Raw genomic sequence first — 12158 nt, 5'->3', positions numbered from 1 at the left:
CCTTCTGGAAGATGACCTATAGGCCTGACGAAACCCCTCCGGGGTCAAAAGACCGAGCTAGGTGCTCTCGGCGAAATTTGAATCCGAGCTCAAGGGCTCGGCGAAATTCGAATCCGAGCTCGAGGGCTCGGAGAAATTCGAATCCGAGCTCGAGGATGATGAATTTTTCCAAAGTCCAAGCTCGGAGTATTCCCTATCGATCTAAGCTTAAGGACTTAGTGAACGCAATCAGGACTTAGCCGAGCCCGAGGAATACGCCGAAGGATATCTTAGTCTAAACGATTGAAAATCTGTCCACTGTGCAAAAGGAAAAGACAAGACGAGTGCAAATTTAGGAAAAGAGATTTTTTTTGATAAAGCCCAAAGGCTAAGTACAAAACCAAGGTTCGGCCATACAATTTCAGGGGCCGACCTTGCTTACAAAGAAATGCAATGAAACAAAACCCTAAGAGGCGGGCGCAACTCCGAGGTCATCCACAGCAATCATCTCGGCATACTCTATCGGAGCTCTCTCAAGTCCACCTGCAGCGGAGGTCTCGGCCTGGGTTTCACCAGCAGCTCGGAGGGCAGCATCAGAAGCTCCTTCGAGATCCCCCTCAGTGGGAACCTCATCCTCCTCGGTCGCCTGAACTTCGGCCCCAGCCGGGTCTTCAGACCCATCCCCCTCCTTGACCCCCGCTCCGAGTTGGAGCAGATTGAGGTCGAACTCGGGGCAGAGACGCCTCAATTGGTTACGGAAGTCCTCAAAGCCGCGGATGAGCCCGTCCACGGTCTCTTCCTCCAACAGGTCACGAAACTCTTCCGATTCTCGAAAGAGTCTCACCCCGTGCTGAGCCGCGTGCCGAGCCTCCTCCTGGGCCCTCTCCACGCGGGCTTCGAGCTCCTTGACCTTGAGCTGGGCAACCTTCACCTCCTGCTCGCGGACAGCGAGCGCCGAATGGGCCTCGGCTAGATGCGCCTCAGCAGCGCGCACCTCCGACCTGGCCAGGGCATGTGCACCCTTCTACTCCTCGAGCTCCGCGGTCAGAGCCCGAAGCTCGTATTCAGCGGCCTCCACTCTCGTGAGGAGCCCTTTTTTATCGGCCTCGGACTCGATGTGCCTCCTCTCGGCCTCCTCCTGTCCACGCTGGCATCTTCGGGCCCGCTCCCGATAGTCGGACGCTATGTGCATCAGAGTCTCGACCTCGTGAAGATGCTGTTAACGGTGAATAGAAGAATGAGTTGAGGCTAAAAATTAAAAGCTGAAAATGAGAGTTAAAAGGTAAACCCACCCGGATTGCAGAGCAGTAGGTCCCGTCCAAGAAGCTGTTGTAGCTCGTAAACCAGATTTTGGCCTGGTCGGCCGAGAGTAGCGTGACTCGAAAAACTTGCCGTGCTACTGCAGGATCGTCGAGGGCCGAGTCACCCTCAGAGATCTCCCACGAGGGGAGGTACGGCCTCCTCTCTGGTTGGGACTCGACTTCCGAGGGACTAGGAAGATTGAGCCTCGCAGGGCTCGGCGAGGGCGGGGGCGACCTCGGAGCCCCCTGACCGCTCCCCGACTCGGGATCCGAGCGACGCTCCTCAGCAGGACGTCGATCAGGGCGCTGAGAGAGGGGAGCCGGGCAAGCCAGCATCGCGGAAGCTCCCGCAGAACTCGAGCCCCTGCGGTCCGTGCTCAGAACCTCCCGAGCAGACCTGGAAGGCCTGCCCTGGGCTATGCTCGCCTCAACACCTGCACTAGATACGGTCCTGGCTTTCTTCCTCGGCTCGGGCGGAGCCCCACCAATCTCGGCTGCCCTCTTTCGGAACCGAGCGTAAAGGGCCGCGTTCTTCATCACCATCTTCGGAACGTCTGAGCAAAAAAAAAAGAAAGGGACAATTCAAATGTCAAGAAAGAAGAAACAGAGCAGAACAAATAACAAAAACCACACAAACCACTACCCTTACCCTGAGGGCGTACCGAGCTCAGGCCAACATTGACCAGAGCGTCCTCGCTCACAAGGTCGTTCAGCAGAATATTCTCCCCGAGGCCGCTAAGAGCGTCGAGGATCTTCTGCTCGCCCTTGGACAAGTTGGGGAGCTTGTTGGTGGTTTTGATTCGGGCTTGCTCCCACCGAGGATCGAACCCCCACGTCCGCTCGGAAAACAAAAAGAAAAACTTCTCCTTCCATCCATGAATGGATGTCGGAGCACCCTGGAAGAGTGGTCGACCACCTCGAAGGGCAAGGTAGAGCCACTCTCCATCTCCTGGGTTGGACTTCAACAAGAAGTACCACCGGAAGACATTTACAGAGGTCGGCACCCCGTGCGCCAGGCACAAGGATAAAAAACCGACAATCATCCTCCACGCATTCGGAGCAAGCTGCGTCAGGACGACTTGATACGCCGCCAGCAGCTCATTCACGAACCCGTGAAGGGGGAACCGCAGGCCGGCCCAGAGTGTTTCCAAGTACACTCTGATCCGGCCCGGAGGAGGCCTCGTTATTCGATCCTCCGACCCCACAGGTTCCAGATGGAACCCCCGCCGAGGGAAAAACCATTCCTCAGCCATCTCTACTTCCTCGCCACTCATGGTGGACCCAACTTCGTCCGGACCACAACCCATCTCAGAAAAACAATCAAAAAAGAAGGGGGAAAGAATCAAAAACAGAAACCCTCCGAGCAGACAAGGGGGGGAAAGGAGAGCACCTACTGGAACTCCCGCCAGAGATATCGAATTGAAGGATTGGAGAGGGAAAACCAGAGCAACCGCTTCGGGAGGCCGCCGGGAGAAATGAGGGGGATATCAGAAAACACCAAGCGATGGCGGCCAAATAGGAGCCCTTAGGCCAAGTTAAAGGGTTTATATATAGACCTCTCCAACGACCCGGATCGGCGAGACAGGATCCCGTCCCCCGTCCGGATCGTGCCATGCGTCGGCCCCGGGAGGCCAAAACGGCGTATCCGATTCAGATCGACGCTTTGAATACCGAATCAAGGCGGCGTCCCATCGGATCGTGGTGCCCCATCATGGGCCCACGACACGAGGCCACTTCAGATGGTGAAAAGGCGTCGTCCCGCCATCTTCCATTAATGACGCCTTAAAGCGTGCGGAGCGCCATAAAAATTCGAGACTTCCTGGCCCCCACCGATGCGGCATTAAACAGTGTGGAGCGCTGTTAGACAGCTACTTCCCATGTCCGAGCTCGTAAGCAGCTCGAACTAGGAAGTCAGGGGGTAGTGTTAGGGAAAAAACTAAGTTATCCCAGAACGACCGGAAGGCGCCCGACCTGCGGGCGCCCGACTAGAAGGCGCCCGACCTGCGGACGCCCGACCTAGAGGTGCCCGACCTGAAGGCGACTAGCTCGGCTCGGCGTCCGACCAGACGCTGGACTCTGAGATGCCCCGTCAGAACATTCGACCTCAGTCTAATCTCCTTCGGGAGCCTAACTTCAAAAGCCCGACCTCACCACTCACCTACTACCGTTACCCCCTTCCGTAGTTCAACCGGAGACCATACCCTGCTTCGCCGCCAACAATTAATGCACATGGCCTGTACTGATCTCCGGTTCACTCAACCATTAATGCGCATGGCCTGTACTGACCTCCGGTTCACTCAACCATTAAAGCGTATGACCTCTGCTGATCTTCGGTTCACTCAACAATCAATGCATGTGTTATCTACGGATCTCAAGCCCTCCACGGCAGGCAGTTAAACCACTCCGCCACGTCCGATCACCCATGACGGCTCACTGACTCCGGTCTGATCTCCCACAACACTATATTAATGCACACGATCGTGTTCAATCGGGAAAAAAACCATTGGCCCCACCACTTCACAGGTAATACAATCCCCCTCTATAAAAGGAGAACCCCTCCGTCTTAGAAGGGGTTGGATTCTAAAACCCAGAAAAGCATACCTCTTCCCTCCTCTTACACATTAGCCCCCTCTGACTTAAGCATCGGCGGGTTGGCGCCGGAAACCCCGGCCACCGGCTTCTTGCAGGTCTTCCGTAGGACGTCATCCGCCGACGGACCACCTCCTCCTGCCGTTCCAGCATCGAAGCTCCTCCTTCTCAGCCGACGGTCACCCCCGGGTCCAATTTCCAGCAACAGCTCCCATTTATTTTGTAGAAAACAACCTAGGATGTGAAACCATCATAAATTAGGGATGAAATTGTCCATATCCATAAACTTATTTCTGCTGCTCACACACCATCATCCAAAAAGATTGGACCACCTTGGGTTAGTCAGGGATGGCCAACCCAAGCCCACTTTTCGTGGACCGCACCTAGATGTCCATCTCTAGAGGACTAACTAAAATCCATTCTTGAAAGCAATAAAGCATAGGCGTGACTCTTGACTCCCACCAAAGCGACCAAAGGAACACAAGCTTTCAATGTTAATAAGGTGAATATGGGAGAATTCAATTAACCCTATCCTTGAGTTCATTTGGGTATATAATAACAGAGCCTCTTTGCAAGAGTTGCTACTATCTAAGAGTGAATACATACTGTAGGATGAAGGCAGTCTAAATGAAGATGTTGGGGTTGCAGACATGATTAGCGATGGCATGAGCATAATCCAATAAGCCGAGCTCGGCGAACATGTGTTTGAGCTTCACGACCATAAAGTCGTTTCTGGTACTAGTAGTTGGCCGTGATGTCACCTACTTCGTGTACTAATTCAAACAAAACCTGCAAAAATATAAATAAATTGAGCTAGGCATGCCACTCAAGATACTTTCTTAAAGACAATTACTTCCCCAATATGGATAGCTTCATGGGAATATTGTTCCAGGATATAAAGCCCATACTTCCTATACTTTTAGGCTGCACCTATAAGAAAGAAGAGAAAGCTTAAAGAATGAAGATCAGAAAAAGTTATTCAAATTTGCCGAAATACAATGTATTTATAAAAGTGAAAAGAAGTACCTCTTCATAAAAAAATGTGGCGGTCAAAATTTCAAACTTCTCTCAACAGATTAAAAGATGAAACAAAGCATCTCACCATTAAGCAAACCAAATAGTCAATAATTCAAAGGAATAACTATCTCTAACGGTTAAGAAGACTAGAGTTATTTTGAAAATAATAACACTCTGACATGTGCCCATGCATAGCCTCACCAAATCAAGCATGCTCTCTTTCTCTGTTGGACTCTACCATCATGCCATCCAATAGCAATACCACGAGCAAGATATGCAGCTCTTAACTCTTTTGGACTCAGCATGGAGTGCGTGAAAGCAAACCATTATAGGGTAAAGAGAAGCGTCAGTAATTTGGCTAGCGCACCAAAATTTGCCCAAGCTTTTTACTATTGTCGGTATATTATGACGCTTAAAAGTGTCGAAAGTGGAAGAAAGGGCTCTCCCGATGCTTTTTGTTAAGCGTCGTCCAAAGCCAATAATTAGATGATTCTTATAAGTATCGTTGATGATTTATCAATGCTTTTGATGGGAGGCAAAATGGATCATCCTATTCCGGCACGGAGTCACCCAATTCTGGCCAAGCAAATCTTAGAGCCGAGTAGGCCGAAGAGGCTGATCTCAGCCCCGCCAAGAGCTAGACTGACCTCGGCTCCACCAAGAGCCGACCTCAACCCGCCAGAGGCCAGAGCCGACCTCCACCAAAGGCCAGAGCCGACCTCGCCAAGCATACATCGCAGCCTCCAAGCCTGCCCGACCTCGCCCGTAGCCATATCTGGCCACGTCATGACGCGCCAACCAAGGGCCATACCCTGCCACGTCCATCAAGGGCCATACCCTGCCACACCTGTCAAAGGTCACACCCTGCCGCACCCGCCGATACGCTATCTTCTACTATTGGCAAGCTAATCACATCTCAGTCCGAGATTTCAGGTAAAGGCCATCACCCTCACCCTATAAAAAGGGGATAGGGAAGGCCCTTAGTAAGCTTTTACAAGCTTCTACAAACTACTACAAAATATTTTGAGCTACAAGAAGCCAAGAAAGGCACTCAGAAAGCTTCCCACTCTACAAAAAAAGGCTTGGCTAACTTAGCCATCGGATGGCCTTCGCCGGAATCCCCGGCCAAAGCTTTGTGTAGGTACCCCGGAGCGCAGGAAGATGGCCATCTTTTTTCTTTCCGGACGGCGTCTTCTCGGAGGTACCCTGGACCACCGGGGACAGCCCTCTTTCTCCATCCCCGGCAGGCATCTCCTCGGCTCCCTTCCGGCGTGGTCGCCCTTAGGCCGAATTTCAACCACAACAGCTTTCTTACAAGCATTGTTGAGAGCAAATAAGACGATGCGAATAAGTGTCATTGGAGCCAATAACAAGACGACGCTTATAGTGTCGTTGGATTCTATATATTCTCCCAAATCGATGGACTGACCCACTCCACTACCCCCCTTTCAGCCCCAAATCGATCGACGCTGAGCTTCGCCTCCGCCTCTCCACGTAAGTCTCCTTCTCCTTCTCCCCCTCTCTGCCGGCCTCCTGTGCCAACTTCCTCCTCCTTATCCTCCTCTTGGCTGCCCATACCCACTGCCAAGTTGCGGTGCTCTTCGAAGCTCCGGCCGACCACCCTCCTCTGACCGACTGCCCACCTCCATTGCAGATCTCAGCCGGCCTACCTTCATGTTGGTGATTTTCTATTTTCAGATTATTCTCCTTTTGAGCTGTTGCTTGATGCTCTAATGTTCTGTTTTCCTAAAATTAGTGAAAATAATATAAGAAAGCAGTTTTCAAATAAATGCATAAAAGGAATCGGATTTTATTAATTTGAAATATTGTATTCATTTTGGGCTAAAACTTGTTTTCATTTTTGATGTTATATCGATTTGATTAAGACAAACATGAAACTATTTTCTTACAAAAAATTGTGATTTGTGAATTAACATGATGTTTTTCTAATGGTTGTCTACTAATTCACTTCATTTTGTTTGCCATCCAACATGTATTTAAATTGTAGCAAGTGATTCGAGAAAAGAGCACCACCTTTCTTTTGTAAAGAAGGCACTAAATGGCTGAAGAGGTCTGCTTGCTCAAAGTGCTTTCAACAAAAACTAAACAATCCGCTGATCTAGCAAAACAATAATTCCAATCAAAATGGAAAGGATCTCCTTAAGAAAATGAAATCCAATTAAAGCCTACAAATGCAGCACTTTGCACCAAAAAATAGCTAAACTACATGCAATGTCATCTGCCAAAATCAATTTGACAGCACCTTTCTCACTCAAAAAGTTTTTTTTTTTTTTTTTGAGGAAAAAGGGAGGCAATGGGATTATACTATTGCCACCAATTTGTTAAAAAGAAACACTAATCACGGAGGAAGATGCAAAGATTTTACTGAAGAAGGTCAAAAGAGGAAATCTTAGACGCCAGATTCTCACTTAAAAAAGCTACTATATGGCTTGGGATGCTCTACCCTAAGTGGCCTCTAAAGACAACGTCAACAAAATTTATCTCAAACACAGTTGAAATGGAAAAAAAATTCTTGAAACATCACTCTCAACTTCTTTCTTTCCATTTTTAGTTTTTGTGAAGTAGGTTATCTAAGCACTTAAGCTGAGATAGGAATATTCACAAGGCCAAACAGGCCAAAAGCTAGGATCGATGTGGAAATTAAGTCTCAATTGGATTCCTAAAGAAACGCATCCAAGGTGATCTTAGATCTTTCCACCATGACTTCTCCTTGTGATAATCTATATATACTCTCACCTCGGAAACCATCATGAAATTTCTCCCAAGGTTCCTCTTCTCCCTGGCATTGAATTCAACCCCCACGAGTGACACATATATGCTGCTTCTTCCACCCAACAACCGATCTGTTCAAACACCAAACCTCATCTTCATGTAATTTTTCTCATACTTTATGCTTCTGTTTCTTTTCGTTTCTTTTTTCCTCATGGTTAGTTGGTATCTTAGGCCATGATTTGAAGTGTAATGATGAATGAGAGCACGAAGGTTGGCTGCACTTTTTCTGATACGCGACTACCTCGAAAAGAAGTATGTAGAGGTGCAGAGAGTAGACTCTACAGACAACGTGGCAGACCCATTCACTAAGCAGCTAAGTCAGCAGAAGACAGAAACACATCTTGAGAAGATGGGGCTTAGATATATGTCTGATAGGCTTTAGTGCAAGTGGGAGATTGTTAGAAGTATGCCCTAGAAGCCAATTTGGCAGATGCATTGTATATGTTCTGAGACCATAAATTTATACTTGACCTTTTTACTAATTAATAAAATTGGGCATTCTTTTCATTCATGTTATTTTGTGTCCATAAATTATCCAAGAAATTAAAAAGATGATGACACATATTCTCAAGAGCTAAGAATTTAAGGCATGTGTCATTAGTGATTAATTTCTGAATTACTCCTGATCGATGGATCATCACGAAGGACGGTGATCGATCCGATGAGATTAGTGCACAGATAACATTTTTTGATGGACGAGTCTTGAGTCCACAGTGTGAGGATACTGGAATGATTGTGCAAGTGCTTGTTAGAGAACAAAGGTACTTGTTGTCCGATTCCTGTTTACCTAAAAATATGCTAAACAGATCGTTGTTAAAACCGACAAACAAAATTTAATTTTAATTATACTCTTACCTTTTCTACTCAAAGAATAGTGGTTGTAAGAGGTCGATCCACAGGGAGGCGATTAGAGTTGCATAAAAATAAAAACGTTCACTCGGATTCAAAATTGATTTTTGAATAACAAAAGAAAAACATTACGTCGGGGATGTTAAATGATTCTCTGGGTTACCAGAGAATATTTTTTTATTTGAAAATAAACAAAGGGAAGAAAGAAAACTTGCAATTGAATTCTAATGCAGAGTAGGGGTCGATTCCTGAAGACATAATATAAATGAAAACTACAGATCGAATAGCAAAGAAAATTTTTCAGAGTTATCTTAAAATTAAGAATTTCAAAATGCATAAAATAAATTGCAGAAATTAAACTGAAACTTAAAACATAGATTGTATAAAAGATAAATGTATGGATTGCATAAAAGGGCAATTACAAAAATAAAATGAAGATTGGAAGCCTAATGCTTCCTCCTTCTACAAAATAAAACATAAAAACCATGGAAGAAAACAAGAAAACTCCCCTTTCTTCTCTCCCCTAGTTTTTTTTATTCTTTCTTTTCAACCCGAAACAGAGCCATGCTCTGTTTCTTTTTCTTTCTCTCTTCTCTCACAAACAGAGGCTTCCCTTCTCTTTTGAACCAGCCGACCACACCCCTGTTTCTTGGCCCCAATCCCAACCGAGGACTCCCCCATTCCTTCTTGAACCAGCCGACCACCACCCTCATCCTTCGTCCCCTGCTGATGATCTCCTTATATAGGTCCCATCAGCCAGCGAGCATGTGGAGAGGATGCGTGATCGCTGGGAGCTGATCGTGGGTGAAGATCCAGCGCAGATGCAGCGATCACGGAGAGGGGGTCGCGGGATGCGGAAGAGAGTTGAGACGCGCATCCCGGCTGGGATGCTTTCCGGATGAAGAGGACGGCCGTGATGCGGGACGCTAATCCGGAGAGGACACCGTGGGGATCGTTGGGAGGATTGCACGCGGATGCTGGAACTCGGAAGATGCCGATGATGAAGTGGAAGAGGAAGACGGACGTGTGAATCTGGGAGCTCCAACGGTTGGCTGGATCACGACGGGAGGCTGGATCGGCTTCCGGAAGAAGCTGGAAATGGTGTCTGAGATCACGCCTTGCTGGGATGTTGAAGATTGGATGCTGAGATCACGCGTGATCTCTCGGGATCGCTGAGAGCACGGCTTGCAATCGGATGGAAGACGTTTGATTGCAGCGTGGGATGTCGTGGCTGGGCGGATCATGAAGGAGGAGAGCTTCGGATGCTGGTGAACGTTGATCACGGAAGATGGACGGCTGGGATGCACTGCGGGAGGAAGAAGAAGAACAGTGAACTCAAAGAAAATTCCCATAACCACTGTTCATATGAACAGTGTTTTTACGTAACACTATTCATATGACAGTGTCATCTCGGAACACTGTTCATATGAACAGTGATTTCAGCATGAATAGTAACTTCAGGAATGAATAGTATTTTCAGCTATTCTTCATGCATGGGATTGGAGGTTAAAAAGTTCTTTTTCTTTGTGATGAAGTGAGAGTGGGAATCTTTATTCCGGAAGAGTGCAGGTGCTAATCCGGAAAGGAGGGAAACGCGAGGATCACTGGGAGATCGCACGCGGGCTCGGATGTTTGGGTGCAAATGTGCTCGTCAGATCTTCGGCAGGATTGGGCCGCGTGCTTTGGGGCCATGATGCATCCCTCTAAACCCTACCACATGCGCATTTAAACTTTAATTTATAAGCCAAACAAAAATATAATATTAACTTAGTGATTTTATCGTGATATGTAGTAGTAATACTAATTTAAGCAGCGTGTAGATCGCACTTTTGTGCTCTCATCACACCCCCCAACTAGCTTATTGCTAGTCTCTAGCAATTAACGAGCAAACGATAAAATGAGGGGCACAAAAGATGTAGTCTAACCCATGACTTTTTATTGAAGCTAAGTACATAAAACTGAGATACGTATCCACTTTCGGTAGAGCATCACGATTGCACTTAGCACGTGCAACAAAGCCTTTAAACCCCTAGGTTATCCTAGTGGACGAGTGTTGTCTCGTGAGGGTTTGCGTGAAGTTACCCACAAACTTCATCAGTCAGAAAATCCAATTTTAACTCGAAATTTGAACGAGTTATTACTGTATGAAACTAAATTGCAGGACAAATAGAGGCTTGTTGCTATCATATTTAAGCAGACTCTAATTCAAGTTTCATTACACCCCATCTATCTTGCTAACAAGTCAAGAATGTAGTGAAGTGCAAGATAGTATCATATAAATGAGTGGCTTTCACTTACTTCCAACATGATCACCTCCAATTTTCAAGACTTTGCAGAGTTAAATGGTAATGAACATCGCCAGATTTATTTATTTATTTTTTTTTATTTTTTTTTATTCAGACCGAATGCTAAGAAGAATGACTTGTGCAATATCTAGCCTTATTAAGCTTTCTAGCTAACCATGTAGCGAGTGTTAGGCCAATGACTTTCGATCCAGATAGCTCAGGGCACTAGGTGTAAAGGCGCCTTACAGGCTTAATAACTCAAGTCAACTAGGCTCCAAGGCCAAATTAGTCACTCGGAGTTTAATCTCATCCATTTTCACCTTTTTACGCGAACACTCGCTGCTTGCCAGGCAAAAGGCCCCGGTTACTCAGCGAGAAGACTTACGATAAACTCATTTTATTTAATTTTATTTTATTATTTTTCTTATCAATATTTTTTTTTTGATTAGGGTGTTCATCACACATATAACTTTTAAATTATCGAGAAGATTAAAAGTATTCATATTAGTTGCAAGTTTTACATACCCCACTATTCATGTGCTTACGTGTAGGTGCTAAATCATTTTCTATCATGTTAGCAGGAGAAGGGTGGGACGAAAACTCAAGCTAGAACTGCTTATTATATTTCTTAACTCAAAGCTATTGTCAACAATTCCTAGTTTATACAGCTAAAAGATTAGAATTGAGTTAGAAATTTGAAATCCCCTCTATTTTTTGTTTAAAATCTTTTTAGGCAGAAAATCAAAAATATTCTCACCCCCATACCTAAATCTAAACATTATCCTCAATGTTAAAGAAAATTTAAAGCAGTAATAGGACAGGGAAGAAGTTACCTGATATGGGTAGGTAAATTGACAATTGGGGTAAAAACCCCCAAACCTGCATGTTAGTAATTTATTGAATTTTTTTTTTATTTTTTTATTTTTTATAATATTTATATATTGGGTTGCCTCCTAAGAGCGCTAAGTTTTATGTCTTCAACCAGACAAATGTAGATTCATTTTTTTTTCAACCATTATCTAAGAATGGTTTTGGAAGAGTCCGAGAAGAACAGTCGGCTGATGACGATCTATGCTCATAAGGGGAACAGAATTAGGGAGCACATGCTCGACCCTTCTCGGAATGGGCAAAGGTAAGCCTCTAAAGGGTCCTTACTAGTTTGTAAGAAAGTCTCCTGGACCAGACTTTCAATTATGTCAACTTCATTGATTTCTTTATCGTCTGGTGGTTGTTTACTTATGTTGAAGACATTAAGCTCGACTTTCATGTTGCCAAAAGATAACTTCAAAATGCCATTTCGACAATTTATCACAGCATTTGCTGTGGCTAAGAAAGGTCTACCTAA

At 46.0% G+C, this 12158-nt stretch overlaps 1 protein-coding gene across 1 annotated transcript; it reads right to left on the bottom strand.

Moving 5' to 3' along the window:
• Nucleotides 1-445: 445 nt before the first annotated feature.
• LOC120109468 lies at nt 446-2587 on the bottom strand. The gene is made up of 3 exons (XM_039123229.1): nt 1930-2587; nt 1678-1834; nt 446-980 (listed from the first exon to the last, which is right to left on the bottom strand). Exons 1-3 carry the CDS (start codon nt 2585-2587, stop codon nt 446-448), a joined length of 1350 nt encoding a protein of 449 aa, XP_038979157.1.
• Between the last annotated feature and the right edge of the window lie 9571 nt (nt 2588-12158).

This window comes from Phoenix dactylifera, unplaced genomic scaffold (assembly GCF_009389715.1).
Source record: "Phoenix dactylifera cultivar Barhee BC4 unplaced genomic scaffold, palm_55x_up_171113_PBpolish2nd_filt_p 002233F, whole genome shotgun sequence".
NCBI lineage: Eukaryota > Viridiplantae > Streptophyta > Magnoliopsida > Arecales > Arecaceae > Phoenix > Phoenix dactylifera.
This window is presented reverse-complemented; position numbering and strand designations above follow the sequence as displayed.

Coding starts and splice junctions, on each gene's coding strand:
- LOC120109468 (XM_039123229.1), bottom strand. CDS start 2,587: ATGGGTTGTGGTCCGGACGAAGTTGGGTCCACCATGAGTGGCGAGGAA. Junction 1,835..1,929: donor GAGCTCGGTACGCCCTCAGG/GTAAGGGTAGTG, acceptor TTTTTTGCTCAG/ACGTTCCGAAGATGGTGATG. Junction 981..1,677: donor GCCCAGGGCAGGCCTTCCAG/GTCTGCTCGGGA, acceptor TGCCCTGGCCAG/GTCGGAGGTGCGCGCTGCTG.